Raw genomic sequence first — 21,526 nt, 5'->3', positions numbered from 1 at the left:
TACCTAGCACAGCACCTGGCACATGTGGATGCTTCATCTATGCTTGTTGATTAATTAATTACCCAAGGTCACACAGGTTGTCAGAGGCAGAATTTGAACCCAGATCCGTTGACTCATGACCCAGTGCTTTTTCCCCCATACCAGGAGTATTGATGTTTGAATCTTGCCTCTACTTTTAGGATATTATTGGGCACATCACATTACCTCTTTTCGCCTTGGTTTCCTCAGCTGTCAAGGAGACATAATACCACTAATATTCCCCGTGTTCAGGGCCACTGTAAGGACATATACACTTTGTTAGAGTTATGTACGTGGGTGCTGTTGTCATCGCTGTTTAACGTTCCCTTCGATGCCACTTCTCCTCCTTCTCTCCTCCCTGTTATGCCCCTATTCGCCGGCTAAGACAGTGACTGGTACGAGTCTATTAGTTATTTTCACAGACTTCCCTCAAGTTAATTCTCACATCTTCCTTCAGCCTGCCCCATGGTTAGCAACATTTCTCAGGCTCAGATGCTGGAGAGAAGCAAGGCAAGAGAAGAAGGGAGAGCATCTCTATGGTGACGGTTGCTAGGGAACCTCTTTCCTTAGCAACCTTCTTCTATGCCTCCCAGGGAAGTTTCAGAGGCTTCCCCAACTCACATGGACTGTGCTGGGAAGTCAGGGCAGAAATGGGGAAAGTGACAAGATCCCTAATGGGGAATCCAAAAAGCTGTGGTTGGCTGTTCTGAGAGGGTAGCATGAGGTGGGTGTCCAGTGTGTCCAGTCAAGGCGACCTACTATGTGCCAGGCACTATGCCAGGTACCAGCTGTTTCCTTGTCAGCTCATTCCTGGAATTTCTCTGTCCAAATAATGCCATTAGAGGCCAGGAAGCCCGGAAGCTGCGTTAAGATGATGGCAGAGTTGGTCCTGAGGAGGAAGGAAAGGTTCAGTCTGCATTAGGGGCCACTATGACTATATTGTACACTCATCCAGTGCCCCTTCTACTATACCAGCAAAGAACAAGGGACCGTGAGTCAGTTTCAGAAAGATACTCTGGGTAGGACTAAGGGGAGGGATGCTAGTGAGAAACTGAAAAGCTTAAAAAAGTCCCTGAAATCCCACTGTGTGGTTTTTGTGATGTGCAAAGACTGAACTGAGTTGGAGGCATGGATAAGGCTTTCCAGGCAGAAGAGCTTACGTTTAACTCATTGCTTTCTGAACTGGTTTTCTTTTTTCCTGCCATCTTGATGGTTGTTGAAATAGGTTTGTCCTCTCATTTTGGGGTCCTTTGCTTCCATACACAGCTGTGTAACCATTTACTTAACTCCAGTCCTCTATTTTTATCTGTAATAATGATGATAATGAGAAGAAGAATAATAATGTCAGTATTTATACAGAACTTTAAAGTTTACAGAATGTTTTGTATAATCCCATTTGATATCCACAACTCTGTCAAGTTTGGTGTAATATTATTATGCCCATGTTATAGTTGAGGAAGCCAAGTCTGAGGGAGGTTGCGACTTGCTCAGGGTCACACAGCTAGTGAACGCCCAGGGTGGGATCTGAACGCAAGTCTTCCTGCCTCCAGGCCTGGCGCTCTATCCACTGTGTCGCCCAGCTGCTTCCCTTTTATAGGATGAGGGTCTTGGGACAGAAGGAATAGTCAGGCTGATTTCCTAGGTGTCTTCTTTTCCCTGTCTCCACTCCTGATTAATGTAGGACAGGCCAAGGGGACATTTACTAGCCTCTCTGCTGGCCACTCCCCTCCATGGGGTCCCTGTTCCTTGTTAATGCTGATTCTATACAGCATATCACAAAGGGCTTTTCACAGTTTTAAGCCAACAAAGCTTAAAGTTGCAATATCTTTTGTGACTTCTTCTATAAGACTTTAATCATCTATCTTCATTTCTAATACTTAAAGTCATAATTATGTCATTATGTTATGTAGAGACAGTGGCATGGTAGATAGAGAGCCAGCCTCAGTGTCAGGAATACCGAGATTCAAGTCCTGCCTGTGACAGACACTAACTGTGTGACCTTGGGCAAGGCAATGGATTTCTCAACTCTCTAAGACTATGAACTACAGACTGCAGGACAGTCGTTGATCTTTATTGGTGGAGTGAGTTTCCACACTGGGAGTTCCAGTGAAGCCAGTAAAGTCCAGCCAAATCAAGGGTTTTGTCTGAATGCAGAGGCACACGCATGAAGATTGTAGCTTGGCCTGTCTGGTTTTCAAGGCGAAAGTCTGGAGTCTGTGAGGCTTCTCTGAAAGTGTCATGATTTGGAAGAGGGACCCTCCTTTTTCTCTGAAGACACTGGTTCATCTCTTTTCTTCTGAACCTGGTTCAGAATAGGGTAGGGCACCCCTTAATAAAAGGATTTGTTTTATGAAGTTCGGATTCAGTCAAAGGGTCACACTTGAGGACCTTGAGGGCACAGGTTCCCTACCCCTGGGCCCTAAACTATTCATTTGACAGAGGGGGAAACTGAGACTCAGATGAAGTAACATACTCAGGGTCCCACTAAGTATCTGAGGTGGCATTTGAACCCAGGTCCCCCGATTCCAAACTAGTGTCGTTTCTTTTGTACAACCTTGCCTCTTACATTGTGTTAGTAGTTTTTTAACATTGACCGTATAATGGCCGCGTAGGGGTGTGCTTTCTTGGTGGAGGCCCAGGGCAGCATTTCCTGCTATTGTGACTCTTGAATCGAAGTCTTCCTTAACTCCAGCAGCAGCACCGGGTCACGGACTTTTTCTTGTGTTCTGATCTGGTGGAAAGACTGAGGGCTCTCGGGCCCCTCACAGCCTCCTCTGGGCACCTCTACCTGTGGTGAGCATCCTTTGTTTTATGGAACAGTTGGGTCTGGCCAAGGTCTAAGGTGCCATTTTATGACTCAGGTTTTGTTTTGGTCCATCATCTAGATTCTGGGGTGAAGGGGGATGTCAGGCGGGCTGAAGGTCCTTAGGCACAGAGATGGCGAATACACACATCATGTCTGGTAGAATGTAAGCACCTTGAGGGCCTGGCTGGTTTCACCTTGGTTTGAGTATCCTCAGTGCCCCTCATAGCACTTAATAAATCTTTGTTGAATAGAAACACAAGGCCGGGAGAGTGTACCCTTTGCTAGGTATTGTCTTTTGAGCACTCTCTAGTCCAGCAGTCAGTGTACATTTATTGTTGTTCACAGCAATCTTTCCAGATTTCTGGTCTCCCTGAAAACATGGCACCGAGAACTGAACTCGATACTATAGATGTGGGCTGACCATGGCAAGAGTATAGCGGGAGCTCCCTAGTCCTGGATGTTGTGACCCCCAATGCACCCTAAGATAGAATTAGGGTGCCCTATTGGCTGCCTTATTACACTGTGTCTGCTTATTGAGCTAATGTGCACAGAGGTAAACTAAGTCACCCTGTCTGGGACTGTCGATGGGGAGACACCAAGTCAGAAGCTTTAAATTTTCACTTAGGTCAAGCTAAAATTGTCTTGAGAAGGACTAGGCTTGTCCAAGGCAGGGGCCAGTCATCAATGGCAGGTGTTTTGGGGATGAGACATGAGATTTTAGGGTGCTGGTTACTGGGGCTGCAGAGACAAGGGTACACAGGGTGGGAGGAAAGCAAGTCCCATTGCCTTCTGCCTCTACTGGCCTTGCCACCCTGGAGTTCTTTGGCTGGGAGTCAGAGACTCAGAGGAGCCATCTTGGGGTGTCCCTAACCATGCCTATGCCCTCAGGCTCATCCAGATTGCGTGGATAAGTTTCCCATGTGTGTTCATGCTTGCGTCCTTCCTTCCCCATCTCTCTGGAGGGCTTCTTGCCCTCTCCTTGTAGAATGTTAGGGGTGGAAGGTACCAACCTTCTTTCTATAGAATGGGAACTGGGTCCCAGAGAAGGGAAGGGACTTGATCAAGGTCATACAGCTAGCCAGTGGCCCATCTGGGACTGGGACTGGAATCTGGTTCTTCTAATGCCCAGGCTAGTGCTTTTTCAACTATAGCATACTAATCCTTTATTGTTTAAAGAGTTCAAGGACAACCGTGTCTATCTGCCCTTGGCTGGTAAAACATGGCACAATGTTAATGGAGGAATTTAGCCAAAAACTCTCAGCAAAACTTGGGTAGGAGCCATTCGTTCTCATTTATCCTAAAATTTTCTTTTAATTAAAGAGTCTTATTTCTGCTTTTTTGCTAATGACAAGAGGCTGCCAAGACAGAACTCTGTCAAGAGGGCTAGACGGTCTTTAAGAATTCCCTGGCTTGGGCATTGGAAAGTACCCAGGATTCAGGGTCCCACACTGCCTTGGTGGCATGTCTGTGCTCACAGGCAGGCTGTCTTTTGGCTTTCAAGATTCATAGAATCATAGATTTTGAGGTAGAAGGGACTTCACAGGTGAGCCAGAGTAGACGTGGTCAGCTTGTGCTCAGAAGGCAAAATTAGGGGCATAAGAGGAAGGTAGAGGGAGGCTGAGTTAGGCTTATGGTGAGGAAAAACTTGTTTTAACCATTATAACTATTCAAAAAGTACCATATCATGAGATCATGCATTTAGATTTGGAAGAGACCTTTGACATCATCAAGTCCAAGTAGCCATTTTACAGATGAGGAAACCAAGGCCCCAAACTATATGTTTGTATATGTATATACATATACATATATACAGTGCTAGCATTTATATAGTGCCATACACAATTAGCATTTGTATATGTTATGTATAGCTTTTGTATGTGTGTATGAATTAATATTATATTAACTGTGTGAATACCTTTTTATATAAATTCATATTATATAGTAATGCCTGGACCTCAGGCTCAATGCTCCAGCCACTGTGCCACCTATCTGCCCAACTTATGTAATATATACCTATATAAATTGATATATGTATATAAATGTTATAGATAAATGATGTCTTCCATTATACATTTCTATAGATATATCAGTGCTATGCAGTCATCCCTTCCACATTGCAGGGGGTCAGGGGCATAGCACCCCTTCAATCTGGAAAATCCATGTAAAATTTTTTAGCCCTTGCTTTAAAGTCCCAGAGAAGAAGCCTGCATTTTTTCTTTTTCCTTTATGGGGTGTTTACAGTACCTTATGGTAAAATTTGGGTTAAGTATTTGGTCACAGGCTCTGGGTCATCTGCTGGTCTTCGTGCGTTATCTTCCACAAAACTTCCTCCAAATTCTCATTTAATTTCTTATGCCGGCTGGTAATATAACAAAACCACAATGGGAAAAGTTGCTATGTGGGAGGGATAATTGTATATAATATATATGCTAGCTGTATATGTAGTACTATATAAATGGTAGCACTATGTATGTGTATATGTGTGCGCATATGTACACATTTATATAGTATTTATAGAGTACTTTAAGGTTGGTAAAGCACTGTACCTATGTCATCTTCTTTGATATCACCTCCCATGAAGAGATAACCTGTTCCACATGAGAGAGGCAGTATACAACCGTCCTGTACCTGGAGGGAGAGGATCTGGGTTCAAATGCCCCCATTTTGCCCTTGTGGCCTTGGGCAAGTTAATTAATTTCTTTGGGGCTCCGTCTTCTCATCAGCTAAATGCAGTGGGTGAACAAAAATATTCTAAGGTCCTGCCCAGCTCCGCACCCGTGATTCTATGATATGGTACTTTATGAATAACTCTTAATGATTAGGAAGTTTTTCCTTTCCTGTGGCCTAAGTCATCCTCTCTAAAACATCCATCCATGGCTCCTCTGGGCCAAGCCAGCCAAAGCTGGTCCTTCCTGAACATCACCAACCTCAAGCTACTTGACAACAGGAATCATGGCCCTATGAAGTCTTTTCTTCTATAGATGAAACATCCCCAATTCCTCCAACTCATCTTTTTTTTTTTTGCTAGGCAATGGGGTTAAGTGACTTGCCCAGGGTCACACAGCTAGTGTCAAGTGTGTGAGGTCGGATTTGAACTCAGGTCCTCCTGACTCCAGGGCCAGTGCTCTCTATCCACTGCGCCACGTAGCTGCCCCCTTCACTCATCTTTTAATGGCAGGCTATTGAGACCTATCACCACCCTGCTCTTCCTGTCCTAGATTCTCTCCAGTTTGTCACTAATGGTCTTTCTGGGCACAACAGGGTCCCAGCATGGTTTGACTGGGGTGGAGGGCAACGAGTCTGTCATCTCTGTAGTTGTAGACCCTGTGTCCTCTTCAGGTAGCCTTAGCTTTTTGCCTGCTGTATTATATTGAGAACTTATATTGTGCATCTGGTTCACTAAGGTCCTCGGGTCTTTTTCAGATGAAGGGTTGCCTATGTGTCTCTCAATTTGCCCTTGTGAAGTTAACCTTTTGACCCCATCTAAGATTTTACATTTATCCCCATCAAATTCCACCCTCGTAGATTTGTCCAATAGTCTAGAGGCACTTGAGGGCTGTTGATTTGTTTTAATCCTGATGTTGTTCAATGCGCTGTTTTTCCTTCTCAGCTTTGAGTCACCCCTAGATTTGACAAATACGTCATCCATATTTTATCAGAGGCAATGGGGAAAAAAAGATTAGGCAACACAGGACTGAAGACAGATCCCCGGTGCACTCCACTGGAGACCTACTTCCAAATTGTTATCAAATCATTAATGACTGCCTTTTAGGTCTAGCTTAGGTCTAAACCCCCTTACCTATACCATCCCCTAGCCCACATTACTCTGTCTCTTCCCCTAGAACAGCTTTGTCAGTAATCTCTACCATCCTGGTCCTTTGGGCCTGCAGATAATGAAGAGTTGATTGGAATAATACATACCTGGTTTAGTGGTCTAGGTGTTAAAAACTGATCTTTTAGACCAAATAGATTAAAAGGGGAGGAGGGTTAGAAACTGATTTTTATGTGGACAGGGAAGTAGAATGGATAGGAGATTTGGAGTCAAAAGAACCTCTATGTGTGTGTGCGCATGTGCATACATATACATTACACACATATATACATGTATGTGTGTACACCCACACAAACACACATACATACATCTACATGATGTCCCAAAAGTCTTAGGGCACAAACCATATTAGAATAGTTATATATTATATAATAATCATATAAACTATTATTTTCTATCTTTAAACGATCCGTCAACAAGTGTCTGCCATGTGTCTGGCATGAGGCACTGGGGAGACAAAAACGTGAGTAAAATGTCCCTTGACCCCAAGGAATTAACATTTTATAGGGGGAGACAACCTAGATGCATGTAGCACCCCCTCTGGGTTCACCATCTAGCCCCCATTTTCGCTTGCAGGTGAGATCCCCAGAAACTGGCTTTCTCCTCCTTTTAAGGTTCTAGGGGTTACCATGAAGATTTGGGAGTCCCTCCCCAGTGGAAAGTACCCAGGATTCAGGGTCCCTCCAAATTGGTAAACTGATTGTTTTTTTTGGGGGGGGTGAGCAATTGGTGTTAAGTGACTTGCCCAGGGTCACACAGCTAGCAAGTGTTATGTATCTGAGGTCGCATTTGAACTCAGTTCCTCCTGACTTCAGGGCCAATGCTCCATCCACTGCGCCACCTACCTGCCCCTGTAAACTGATTGGTTTAATGAACTCTTACAAAAGGATATTTACTGAGAAAGGCCAGAACCTTCACCAGACTGGAGGGTCAACCATCCCTGTGGGGAGAGTAGACCCAAATTTGAGGCACTCAGGAAACATGGATGGCTTCAGTACATCTCCTGGCCCTTTTCTGTCTTCTTGGAGTGTCCACCCAGTTCACTTCTGAGTATGGTGGAACCAATAGGAGGAATGTGGTGGATGAGTCATTCTCTTGCCATCTAAAGCTCTCCACAGACTTCCTGTCCTATTTGCTTATGGAGAGGGGAGAAGGGTGACCAAGTGACCATTTATCAGAGGACATGGGCAGATACACTCTGGTTTCAGCATCTTTTTGCTCTGCCGGCTTCTCTAGTCTTCTCTCCTCTGCTCCTTAGCCCCTTCCTTCTCCCCTGACCGCCTCCTCCCCCACCTCATTCTCATTGCACACCCCTAAAAGAGAGATAGGATAGGGATGGTTGGATTTAATCCAGTGAGCATTTATTAAATACCTACTTGTCCTAGGCACTGTTCTTGGTACTGAAGATACAAGAATAAAAATGAAGCCACTTTGGTTTTTTATTAATTAATTTATTTTTAGTTTTCAACAATCACTTCCATAAGCTTTTAATTTTTAAATTTTCTCACCCTCTGTTCCCCCTCCCTCCCCAAGAAGGCACAGAAGAAAAAAAACCCAGTAAATAGTGTGCTTCGATCTGCATTCGAACTCCATAGGTCTTTCTCTGGATGTGGACAGCATTTTCCATCATGAGACTTTTGGAGATGTCTTAGATCCTTGCATTGCTGAGAAGGGCTAAGAATGAAACTGCTTTCAAACCACAAAAATTTTCCCCAGTGAATTTATTTCCTATTAAAGGGAAATAACCTGTTCACAGATCAGCGTATACACATTTATACACAATGTATTTAGAATAAATACAAAGCAGTTTTGGGCGGGGAAGAGGCAACATTAGTGACTTATGGGTAGCAGGAAAAGTCTGTTGTGGGAGGTGGTATCCATACAGTGCTCTGAAGGAAGCTAGGGATACCGCAAGGCAGAGATGGGGAAGGAATGTATTCCTAGCACGAGAGAACCTTTGCAAAGACATGGGGAGAGGAAATGGAATTTCCATTTGGAGAAGAACAAGAAGACCAGTAGAACTGGAATGGGAACTTAATGAGGTAACGTGGTCTGGATCTCCATAGGATAAGGTCATATAGGAACGAGTCCCAACAACACAATTTTCTACCCCTCCTATCCCTTTCTTCCTCCATCCCCAAGCTGGTTACTGGTTTTTCTTGCCTCATTCTGTAGTGGAGAAAAGGTGGGAGAAAACCTTGTAGCGTATCTGTGCTGTCGGCAGGGTAGTTATTCTGCCCAGTGCTTGTCAGAGCCAGTTTTGGCCGGAGTGGCCGTCCAGGCGTCCCTGCAAAGGAGCAGTATCTCACTTTGCGTGTTACCTTCCTCCCCCAAGCCCAGTGTGCTTCTCCAATGATCCCTGCTTTACATACATACATACAGGTGAGCAGGACAGAATCATTGGCTCCAGCTTCTAGGGTCATGTGTAGGGATGGGCACCGACAGAATCTGAGGGGTCTTTGGGGCCAGGTCACTGGTGTGTCTCCACTGTCCTCACTTCAATAGTTCAGGGTTACCAGGGATAACCTGTACCCATAGGCTTTCAGTAAACCTTCCAGTATCCCCTATTCAACAATGAAAAAAAAAATTCTAGAGTTTATTGTGCACATGCGTATGTAGAACAAAGCAATTTCAATAGGCTAACATAGTTATTTACCAGGTATTCCCTGGACCTCCTTGGTAGGATTCTTGTACCCCCTGGAGGTATGCATACCCCAGGCTGGGAGCCCCTGGCACAGTCATTAAGACTAGGCTTCTACTCCCATCTGTCACGCCACCTGGCTGTGCGACTGGGAAAATAACTTGACCTCTCAGTGCTGTAGACAGCTCTCTGAGTCTGTCAAGTTAACAGAGCAGTTGCTGATTGACATTAGTAGAGACACATTCCTTCCTAAGGAATTCCCAAAGCCAATGAAATCATAGGTTCTATGAAATCCTATATAGGGATTATAGGCTTTAGAACCAGAATGGATCTGAGAGGTTCCCATTTTACAAAGGTGGAGACTGTGGCCCAGGTAGGAGAAGTAGCTCACCTAATGTCACGTAGAGCTGTGGCTTCGGAGCCCTGGATGAACACAGAGACATTTTCTTTTTTCTGAAGGAGGACAGAATCATAGATTTAGAACACGGAGGGACCTTAGATATCACATAATCCATTCCTTGTTTTATTTTTAAACAGGTAAGGAAATTGAAGTCTTAATCCAAGGTTGTACAGGTAATAAGTGGCAAAGCTGGAAGAGATTCTGCATGTCATCTAGTCCAACCCTTCTCATTTTTTTTTTAAACAGATGAAGAAAGTCAGATCCAGAGAGGTTGTTACTTGCCCGAAGTAGTAAGTGGGAGAGCGGAGCTTTGAACCCAGGTCCTCCCAGCCGGCCTTGATGGTTAGCACTTTGACAACTTGGCCGTCCTGGTGTACCTGTGTAGGGAAGGACCTCTGGCAGGGCCCCAGCTGCTCTGGGGGGCTCCTTGAGTAGCAGCTGTGCCCACATTCAGGTTCATTGAGTTTAAACAATATCTCTTCTGTTAAAAAAAAAAAGATTCTTTGCAGAGTCAGGAAAGGTTGAGAACCCAGCCCGCTACACCTAGTGTCTTAGGAAGGAAGAAAATTGAGTGGAATGGGAGCTCGGCTGGTTTCTAATCCCCGGACCCTGCCCTCCCCCTCCTCTAGCTTTTGTTTCTGGCTGGGTAGTTGCTGTGTCCTTCGGGGAGGGTCTCCTTCCTGATCCCGGCTCCTTGGGATCTAGCAGCACTTATCTGCCCTGTGCCAGCCTCTCTCTCTTCTCAGCCCGCAGTGAACTCATTCCCACAGAGCCTCCCTGCAGGCAGCCCGGCTGGGCTGGGCTGGACTGGGCAGCCTGCCTAGCTGTCTGCCAGCCAGGAGGGTGCACGCACCACCCAGCTGCTGTCGCTGCCGCTGCCACTGTCAGTGCCGGTTTTCAGGGGACTCGTGGCTACCTTTTCACCCCTCGCAGACCCCGAGGTTGCCATGAAATGGTGGCAGCAGCCTGGAGGAGGGATGAGGGTGTACAGCTGGACCCTTTGAGGGGGCCGGGGGGACTTCCTTCTCTTGTTCCTGGCCGTAGGGGTAAGTGGACACCTCCGGGAGGGACATTGGCTGCTTGACTTAAACATTATAAGCTGGTCGCTAGTCTGGAATCCTTTTAGCAGAGAGCAAGGGAATATTCAACGGCCCCCATCCTTGCTGGAAGGCTGCCAAAGGCTGGGTGTGAGAGGCTTAGTAGAAGCAGAGATGTTACTGGCGTAGGCAGAAAGTCAGGGAAGGAGGGCTGGGGTCAGCAAGAGAGCTGGGAGAGAAGCCTGGGGCTATGGTCCATGCTGGGGGGTAGCGGTGGGGACACTCCAGGTGTGCAGTAAAAAGCTGGAGAGTTGCAGAAATGGTTCAGACCAGATTTTCATGGGACTGACTGGTCCAAGTTGCTTGGGGCCAACATAAGAGCAGTCCAGCACATAGTCACAGGTTGCCTATGCTGCTGTTTTACAGAGAGGGTCTGTGGGAGGGTCTGCCCTCCCAAATGAACCCTGGCTGTCTCACTGGGACAGAGCAAAAGATACAAAATGAAACAAGGGCCTATTTAGAATGCAGTCAGGACTGCTCCACAGTGAGAAGTAAATTATGCCCTTATGGGTTCCAATCCCAGTTCTGTCATTCCTCTCTGGGCCTCAGTTTCCTCCTCTGTAAAATGTGGGAACTGGACGAGAGGGCTTCTGAGGGTCCTTGTGGTTCTGAGCCTTGGGACCATAAGGTCTGAGAGAAGGATGGTAATGATTCTCTTTTCTACTCGAAGTGGGTTTGAAAGCATTTGAAGCCACTCTGAGCTGCAGATAATTTCCGGAATTACCTATCTTTCAGAATAATTCAGGAGAGCTCAGGAGGCCCAGTGGATCTCTCCTAGCTGGATGGAATTCCAAAGGCCAGCTCAGGCACGGTGCCATCTCTGCAGCCTAGGAGGCTCACGTATCACACTCCAGGAGTGTTCCCTTTGGGGCAGCGTTGGCCCTCCTGCCTGTGGGGAGACACAGGGCTGCCTCTAATGGGATCGAAAACCTCCTGATGGCAATTCCAGTCTAGTTTATGATTCAGCTGCTGCCTCCTCAGTATTCTGTGCTCTTGGCGAGCAGGGTGGCTGGGGCTGGCAGGGTCCTGGGGAGGGGCAGGAGGGGAGAAACATCTGGCCAGCCCCGTGTGAGGGTCCAGGACTGGACAGGATGTGTGTTCCCCACCCACCCACCCAGGGGTGACTGGGGGTGGGGCCAGATGGTGTGCATTTCGTTTATCCAAGGGCATTAAGGCTCTAGGCATAGAAGCCTGGACCCCAGAAGGAGTGATTCGTTTGGAAAAAGTGACCTGAACAGTACTTTTTCATCTAAACTGGAGGCCTTTATAGCTAGCTTGGGGAAAGGGCATGGCTCTATGTAGGGTTAGTGCTCAGGGACAAGAGGGCCATGTGGGGCTCAGCACAGTGTTTGAGGAAGGAAGGAAGAAAGGAAGGAGGGAAGGAAGGGAGAGAGGGATGAAGAGAGGAGAGAGAAAGGAAGGAAAGAGGCAGAAAGAAGAAGGAAGGAGAGAAAGATGTAGGAGAGAGGGAGGGGAAAAGGAGGCAGAATGAGAGGCAAAAAGAGGAAGGAAAGAAGGAAGAAAGAACAGAAAGAGGGAAGGTAAGGAAGGAGACAGGCAAGCAGGATGGTCTTGCCTCCATGTGGTCCCATCTGTCATTGAGCTATGACAGGATTCAAAATGGGGAGATCCTTTAGGATTATCTAGGCCTGGCCTCTCATTTTACAAGTGAGAAACTGAGGCCCAAAGGGTAAATGACTTGCTTATGGTCCCCCAGGTAGTGAGGGTTAGAGGTACCTGCAGAAGGTAGGATTTGAACTGAGCCTTGAGGCCGAGGGGAGGAGGAAGAACATTCCAGGCATGGGGCATGGCCAGGGGGGAAGGCACTGAGTTGGGACATAGAAGAGCCAGAAGGCCAGTGTCCCTGGAGTGCTGAGCACCTAGAAGCAAGTATGGTGTAAGACTATTGGAAGAGAAGGAAGGGGCCTGATCGTGAAGGCTTTAAATGCCAAATAGAGGGTTCTGTATTTGATCCTGGTGGTGACAGGGAGTCACTGGAGCTTAATGATTCCTCTGGGTTACGTAGGCAGACCTATGCTTCAGAAAAACTTTGGCAACAGAGTGGAGAGCAGATCTGAGTGGAGGGAGACAGAACCTTAATCCCTCAGTGCCCCCAGGCAACTCCCTCCTTGTAGAGGAGATACTGACCTGCCTGGTAGAGGGGATTCCCTCATCAGAGAGTTCCCCATACCGAGCCAATCACAAATCCAGTCCTTATTCTGCCTCTGTTTCAATTGAGCCTGGCAGTTCTAAGGGGCTGCTACAAGAAATGTCATCCCCTTTTATAGAAGAGAAAACTGAGGCTTAATGCGGTTGCCCACCATTCCACAGCTAGTAAGTACCAGAGGCAAATTCAAACCCTGGACTCTGTGGCCTTCAGGTTGGGAGCTCCTTCTACTCCATCATGTTGCCTCTCCAGCCCTCTCTAGGCGATCGACCCAGGGAAAGGCTGGTTTGGCCTGGCCTCCTCTTAAGACAATGTATCCCTGCACTGCAGGCTTCTGTGGGTTGGTTTTCAGAAAACCACTTGGCATAAGATCAGGGCTGCAGCTGAGACTTGGCACATCTAGATCAGATGCCTTTGGGTTTTCTGATTTCTCTCGCCTTGAGCCCCCTGATCCTGATACAGCAAGAGGTGAGGAGGCCTCAGGGTCTCAGAGGTTCATAGTCTGGTGAGTGTGACAGGGGAAGGGACAGAGGCTAAGGACAAGGGCTGGGAGGCTCTCTGTTCCTTTTTGCCATGAAGAGAATGTGTAAGGTCAGTCAGGGCAGTGTCAGGATGATCCCTGATGAGTCTGGTTCCCCAGTCAGCTTAAAGAGATCACAGGCACGAGCCTTTGTTTGGAGGCGTCTGAGGGGTTATCTCTCCGTGGAAAAGTGGGGCACACCCACTGGTTCCTACACAGAACTCTTGGTTGGTTCCTGGCAATAGGGTTGCCTCCAAGATGATTGGTTGGCTGGGACTCAGGGCTCCTCTCTGTCTATAAAAAATGAGCCGGCATGCTAGGCCAGTTTAGTCTCTTTTGCATTTTCTTTTTGCTCTCTTCTATTTAGAAGATGGGCCAGGGCATAGTAGAGGTGTCCTATCCTTTTTACTTTCTTTTATTTAGAAGATGGGCCAGGGCATAGTAGAGGTGTCCTATCCTTTTTACTTTCTTCTATTTAGAAGATGGGCCAGGGCATAGTAGAGGTGTCCTATCCTTTTTACTTTCTTCTGTTTAGAAGATGGGCCAGGGCATAGTAGAGGTGTCCTATCCTTTTTACTTTCTTCTATTTAGAAGATGGGCCAGGGCATAGTAGAGGTGACCTACATGGGGGTAAGTGTAAGGAGGAGTCACCTGTCTGGTGTCTCCTCACTCTAGGACCTGGGAATGGCTCTTTCAAGAGGAAGCACATGGGAGATACATGAATTGGCAAGTGGCTTGGGAGAAGAAAACCTGAGAGTAAACTCGCCCAGTTCCAGAGATGGTAGCTGCTAGGGAACTGAAGAGTTTCCTGCAAATGCAGATGGTGGTGTGTATGCCCACTTGGTCTAAGAGGGGAGTCCAGGCTTTGTGGTTTTTTCATGAGTGATAAAAAGTTCTTAAGTGAGAAAGTTTGGACAATGGCCTCCTAGAGGATGAAAATCTCTTCAACAATGTGGGAGAAGGAAGAGGGCCACCAATGTGACCATCGTAGTGGAAGGGGCGGTCATATCACGGGGCGGGGGGGAACAAGAGATTGAGCATTTGTCAACCACTATTTTGACTGTGAGTTGCTCAGACAGTGGAAGTTGAGTGGGAAGAGGGCTTATCACTCAACGATCCACAAAGTAGGGTCACCCTCTGGGGACACTCTAAACCACAAGGCAATGCTATGGATTTGGGTCAGAGGATGGGGCAGTGTAGGACACTGAAGTATTGACCGACCAGAACGTTGAAGAGGGGAAATCTGGGAGGAGCCAGAAGTTTACTTACCTTTTTGCGGAGGGCAGGAGGAGGAACTGATGAGATATTCAAGGGCTCCAATGAACCTTTTGTATCTTCTGTTGGGTGAAATAAAGGCTGGTCACTCATACCCAGAGCAGAGCTATTACTTTGAATGATTATTCTGGGGACCTTCTTATCTGTCTTTGAGTAAACCTAGGCATGAGTTATACCATGAATATATTATGAAATTTTCTTGGTGTAATTCTAGGTGGAAGCAGCAAGAGCCAAAGAGAGATAATGACCCATCTAATACAGTCTGTGTGAGCCCTGAGCACTAGGGGGTCCCCGGACCTGAGTTACAAAAAGAAAAGAATTTACCAGGAACCACCTATCATTTTGAAGGGATAGACCAGACGTCTTTCCTGGGAGAACTCTAACATGGCAGTTACAGTGATTAGAGCTAGATTTGTCAACATTGTGAACACTGATGCCTTTGTGTTGAAATTGCCGGGCTTTTGTAATTCTGTGGTAATTCTCCCAGAGAGAGATGCTAACAGCCATCCCAGAGGAATAGATTCCTAGTCTACAATGGGAATGCTGAACTGAACTTCAGAGACATTTTCAGATACTTATCCCAACTGAAACATCCAGCCCTTTGAAGTTGGTTGTAGTCAGGGGAATCATGGGATAAGGAAATGGACAACATTCTTTAACTCAATGTGGTGATTTAAGTGTTCCCATCTTCTCCCTTTAATAATAAAGTTGGAATCTTTTTGTGAGAATAATTGATCAAATTCAATTCAATAATTCAGAAAGTGTTGCCTACTGTGTGCCAGGAACTGGATATACAAAAGCAAAAATGAAAATAGTCTGAGTGTCCCGGAGGTAGTTTACTGAGAACAGCAGGTCACCCAAACCTGTATGGAGCAGTAAGTACAAAATAATGAGGCGTGGGGGTGGAGAAAGCACGCAATTGGGGAGATCAGAAAAATCTTTGTGGAGAAGGTGGTGCCTGAGTTGGAGCTGTGTTTGGAGGGAGGAGGCTGAGGATTCTGAAGGTGGGAGATGGAATTCTATACAACAAACAGGCCAGGTGGACTGGAACTCAGAAAGATTTTCAAGAAGAGTAACAGGAAATAAGTATGAAAAGATAGGTCAGGGTCCAATTGTGAAGAGCTTTAAATTCTAGAACAGAGCACTCCAAGGAGCTACTGAAACAGGGGAGTGGCATGATTACAGCTGTTCCTTCCTCCCAGCAGACGTCAGAGTGATGGGGTGGCAGACCATAGGTGTGAAATGAGGTGTATACTTTTAGCCAAGGCCAGTAAGTTGGTTTATTATGCTTAACTGCATTTTACAAGGGAAGATTCTAAAAATGGGGAGAGGGTCATTAAGAAATAACAATATATTTTTTGAAGTTTCAATAAAACATTTAAGAAAAAAGAAAATGAAAGGTAAGTTTTCTCCCCCAAAATTTGGAAACACCCCCTCCTTTCCTATTCCTGAAATCTATTTAGCATTCAGCTTAAGGTATAGGATTATTTCAATCAAGTCTTTGCAGAAAAACTTGGGATACTAGAGGAAATTTCTTCTTCTTCTTCTTCTTCTTCTTCTTCTTCTTCTTCTTCTTCTTCTTCTTCTTCTTCTTCTTTTCTTCTTCTTCTCCTCCTCCTCCTCCTCCTCCTTCGCCTCCTTCTCCTTCTTCTCTTTCTCCTCCTTTTCCTTCTCCTCCTTTCTTCTTCTTCTTCTCTTTCTCCTTTTCTTCTTTTTCTTCATCTTCTTCATTGGTGTCCTTTGTTGTGAATCAGCCTTAAAATTTCAAATTAAAAATAAAAATGAGAGCATCATGGAATAACTATTATTTCAGTGGGGGCATTACAGGCAGCTCAAGAAGTTCCCTTTGACTAAGGGCTATTTTCTTAGGGAAATGGTAGTTTAACACATGTTCAAGATCTGGAAGATAAGTGCTCACAAGTGCACAAAAACATATCTGCCCCCAAGAGCCTTAACAGGGATGCTTTGATCTGGGGTCTCTTAGGGAATGCCTTCCTCAACATAGTTATTTCCTGATTAGAATTGAGATGAAAATGCTGCCAGCAGAAACCTTCTTTATTGCCGTTTCCTGATTTTTTTTTTTTTACAAAAATCAGGAAATGCCAAGAGATTAAGCATAGAAACAATCACAGAATCAACATCAGATCATTAGAACTGAAATACTGGGTTGGGCCTAGAGTCAAGTCATCTAGAGTCATTCATCTGCCTTTGACAGTAGCACCAAGCGATAGGATACAATGGTAAGAGCCTCAGATAATGTGAGTTTGAATCTTGGCTCTTTCAATTACTTCCCTTCTCTGCCACTTCTGATAATCTCCTGGCCATGGCCAAACTCTCTCATTGCCTCCACTCCACTGGAAACTTGGATTCCACCATCAGGCTTCCCCTCAGCTCCCCTAGATTGGAGCTGTGGGTTTTCCCTTGCCTGGAAACAGATCTCCAGGCCACTGCTGCTTCCTAAAGGCTCCTACCCTCCATTCCTCCCTTTCTAGCTCCCCTTTTATGTGATGTGTTAGAATGGAAACTTCTTGAGGGTGGAGACAACCTTGTTTGCTTGGATATGTGTGCCCAGAATTTAGCACTGTGCCTGGCACATAGTAAGTACTTAATAAATGCATTTGCATTCTCTCTCTCTCTCTCTCTCTCTCTCTCTCTCTCTCTCTCTCTCTCTCTCTCTCTCTCTTTCTCTCCTCTCTATCTAGCTATCCATCTTTCTCTATCACCCATACATCTATCCATTTATCTCTCTCTATACATATATCCATCCATCTCTCTATCATTCAGCCATTTATTCATGTATTTATTCATCCATCTCTCTCATCTATCTATCATCTATCTATCTATCTATCTATCCATCTCTATCCATATCTCTTTCTCTTCATCCATCTCTATCCATCCATGTCTGTCTGTCTGTCTATCTATCTAGCTATCCATCCATATCTATCTCTCTACTTCTCTGGTCCTCCATTTTCCTCAGCTATAAAATGGGAGCATTTCACTAGCTGATCTCCAAGGCCCCTTTCAGCTCTAACTTTTCTATGTTCTTTGGGATTTGAGGCCTTTTCTGCCCCATGACTCATGTTAGAGCCTATGGAGCCAGAAGGTATGATGGCAGTAGAGAAGGTGTCCTAGGCTGCTTAGGCTGCTTTGAGGGAATGAAAGATCTTCTCTGAAGAAGCAGATTGGCCAATGATGCTAAGGTGCCTTTATTCAGTTCGTTTTAACTCACTAAAGGAGGAGAGATGGGGGCAAGAATATGTTCTGATCACTGTTACCAGACAGACAGGGAAACGTGAATCCATCTTCAAGTCGGCCAGGGGGAACAATCTCAAGGCCATAACAGGAGAATGACATCTGTGACCCAGTGAGAGGCAGATGTTCTGATCTGGTACCCAGACTCTACTCCCTTCTATGAGTTTTCTGAGGGAACTCCCAGATCATCCCAAATAGCAGGCAGGGCTTCCCAGTGACTGAGGGCCAGTTGTTTTATGGGGAATGATAGAGTTTCCAGCAGGTATATCAGATTGGTTTCTCTACTTTGATGTCACTGGCAAGGAGGTACCAAGGACTGGCTGTGGAGAATTAGGAGTTTTCGACATGGAAACTTCCAGATAGAGAGAGCAAAAAGGAACGTTCTAGAAAAAATAGTGAGAAAAGGGTCACCCAACAGGAGGAGGGAGGCGTATCTACAGCAGAGACAGCCTATGGCAAGAAAATCTAGGTCTCTCAAAAAAGAGATTTGGGGGATGACTGCAGGAGTCACAGGTGAAAAGTGAGTGCAAAGAGAAGGGATTGGAAGATTAATTTCAGTGCATAGGCTTGGAGGCAACAAAGCCCCCCAAAAGTAAATTTGGCTTTAGGCTTCATAAAGAGAGAAGAAGAGTTAGGAAATATGAAAGCAAAAGATGTCAATAAAATTTATTTTTAAGAGAGAGAGAACTTGTATGGGGTGTGTATGTGTGTGTGTGTGTGTGACAGAGAGAGAGAGAGAGAGAGAGAGAGAGAGAGAGAGAGAGAGAGAGAGAGAGAGAGAGAGAGAGAGAGAGAGAGAGAGGGAGAGAGAGAGAGAATCACAGCACCTGAGACTAGGGAGATGATAGTTCTGTCCTCTGCCCCCATCAGACCACACTGATAATGGCTGACAATAATAGCTAACATTTATATAATGCTTACTGCGCTGAGCATTTTTCGATTATTATCTCATTTGACCCTCACAACTACCATGGGAGGGGGTGCTAACCCCCATTTTACAGATGAGGAAACTGAGGCAGACAGGGGTTAAGTGACTTGCCCAGGGTTACACAGCTAGTAAGTGTCTGAGGCTGGATTTGAACTCAGTTCTTTCTGACTCCAGGCACAACACTCTATCCACTGTATCACCTGGACTGTTCTCTTCAATTCTGGGCCTCTCATTCTAAGGAAGGACTTTGATAAGCTAGGGGTGTACAGAGGAGGCAACACAGGTGAAGGACGTAAACACCATGCCCTATAAGGATGGATTGATGGACCAGTGGACGGTTAGCTGGAAGAAGGGAAGGCTAGGGTGGACGCCATGGCCATCTTCGAGTTTCTGAAGGGCTATCTGATGAGCTTTTTGTGCTTGACTCCAGAAGGCTTAGAGCTAAGACTTTCAGGTAGAAGTTATAGATAGGGAGATTTATGTCCGAAGTAAGGAAAACCTTCCTCATCAATCAATCAATCCATCAATCAACAAGCATTGATTACCTACAGTGTGCCGTGCCCTGTGTCAAGTTTTGAGTGTATACATATAAATGTAGCCTAGCACTTGGCCTCAAAGGACAAGTTCTCTGAGCAATTAAAGGTAGTGAGCTCCTCATCACTGGACATCTCCAAAACAAGGCTGGCTAGTGGACCACCTCTAAGGAATGTTGTAGGACCAGATGGTTTCTGGGATCCCGTTCAATTCTGAGGTTTCGTGATTTGGAGGAAGGAGACTCGGATGTGAACAGTCAAAGGAGGAAATAGACAAGGGTCAGTGACATTTGATTGGATACACAAGAGCATCATTAATTTTTAACATATAGCTTGGAAAGTGGCTTGGTTCTCTTCCACGGGCCACAGACGACGGTTTCCTCAGGTTACGCCTCTTTGTTTACATTTTGTGTTATTGGGGGAGCTTTGCTTTGCTGTGCACACATAATGCCTAGCCGCCTCCGTATCAGCTATTGCTCTGTGTGAATCGCTGTACGTACCTCCCCCCCCCCCGCAGACCCAGAGAGGGGAAAAAATGACTGAATACCTGGAAAAACCCAGAGAAGCCTGTGACACTTGATCGCTCTCTGCTACTGCTGAGAAGGCAGTCTTGGCCTGGTGCCCTGCTGCCTTTCATTTGATATTATTTAAAACATGCTTGCCCTCTGGGAGGCGATCAGGAATATTCATCAGGCGACTTGAACCTGGGCCCATTTCCTTTAAGTCATGAGATATGGTGAGAATTATGTCATTTTGACATGAGGCACTTTTCCTCTTGACAAGTGGAAAAAGGCAGAAAGCCTTCTTACTCTACAGCTGTTTCTAGCTAGGATGGTTATTCCATTTTCTAGGTTTTTAAATAATTCTCTGGAAATTTGGGTGTTGGGAAAGTCACCTGTGAAATTCATCAAAGTCCACTTCAGAATTCCCTGCTCACGGCTGCTTGCTGCCTGGACTGTGTGGCTTTAGATTCTAGGATGGTGTGGCTGAAAGATTGGACAAAATCCCAAACGTGGGCCTAGCTTGATGTGGAAAGGATGATTTCTGGCATGAGTTAGAAGTGTGGGATGGATGGAATGGTAGCCAGCTAGATCTACAATTTTTGGGAATCATACTCTGGACAAAGGGAGAAGACTGTTATTCAGATGCCCATCTTTTCAGGGCAAGATATGGTGAGGATGGTGTGGGCAAAAGTCAAGTGTAAGCGTGTTTTGGTTAGGGTTTGTGTGTGCGTGAAATCATGGATAATCTTTTTAAAATTTAACTTTGCCTGCTTTCCTATTTTGCATTTTTGTTTAGATATTTAAGTTGAAATTTATATTAATAAAAAGAAAAAGAAAGAAATAACTCTATATATACACAATATTTGGTGGCTTAGAGGGTGAAAGGTCAGAAAGGTGACAGTGGATAGAGCATCAGGTTTGGAGTCAGGAAGACCTGAGTTCAAATCCAGCCTTAGACACCTCCTAGCTATGTGGCCCTGGGCAAGTCACTTAACGCTGTTAGCCTCAGTTTCCTCATCTCTAAATGGGGGCACATGAGAGAAAGAAACGGCAAACCACTCTAGTTTCTCTGCCAAGAAAATCCCAAATCGGGTCATAAAGAATCAGACCTGACTGAAAAAATACCCAACAACAATTGTGAAGGACCTTTAGATGTCAGCTAGCCTTGTTTTTTACTTCCAGGCATACTTGCTTCTCTTTCAGAGGTGATTCCAGTTCAATTTGGCAAACATTTGGGGGAGCCCTGCTTTGTGACCCATTAAGAATTCAAAAAGAGGTTTTGGAGTCAATTTCCCTGATAAAATGGAAGCTCCTTGAGGGCAGGGACCGTTTCTTGCTTCTCTTTGTATTCCCAGCTCTTAGCAGAGTGCCTGGAATACACGAGGTACTTAGTAAATGCATGCTGGTTGATTGACTGACTTGTCCAGGCTGACATGACTAGTCATTTTCAGAGTCAGGATCTGAATCCAAGACTCTCTCTTTTAACTCCCAAGTCCCTCATTCCATCATGCCATGAAATGAGGTTCTCTCCTGAATCTAAAGATCAACTAATAA

The 21,526-nt window shown here is 45.6% G+C and overlaps 1 protein-coding gene across 10 annotated transcripts in view; it reads left to right on the top strand.

Moving 5' to 3' along the window:
• MCF2L2 (MCF.2 cell line derived transforming sequence-like 2) overlaps window positions 1–21,526 on the top strand; it is a 362,380-nt gene that overhangs the window by 52,014 nt on the left and 288,840 nt on the right. The window contains exon 1 of one of the 10 annotated variants that reach the window (XM_078147604.1): window positions 10,483–10,743. The exons of the other annotated variants lie outside the window; for them this stretch is intronic. Coding sequence (XP_078003730.1) covers window positions 10,650–10,743 — 94 coding nt within the window. The 5' untranslated portion in view covers window positions 10,483–10,649. Of the gene's footprint in view, window positions 1–10,482; window positions 10,744–21,526 lie in introns of those variants that run through there. 10 annotated transcript variants of the gene reach the window in all.

Source organism: Phascolarctos cinereus, unplaced genomic scaffold (genome assembly GCF_003287225.1).
Source record: "Phascolarctos cinereus isolate Bilbo 61053 unplaced genomic scaffold, phaCin_HiC Scaffold_7;HRSCAF=346, whole genome shotgun sequence".
Taxonomy (NCBI): domain Eukaryota; kingdom Metazoa; phylum Chordata; class Mammalia; order Diprotodontia; family Phascolarctidae; genus Phascolarctos; species Phascolarctos cinereus.
Note: the sequence above shows the minus strand (reverse complement) of the source record. Positions and strands in the feature narration are given on the sequence as shown.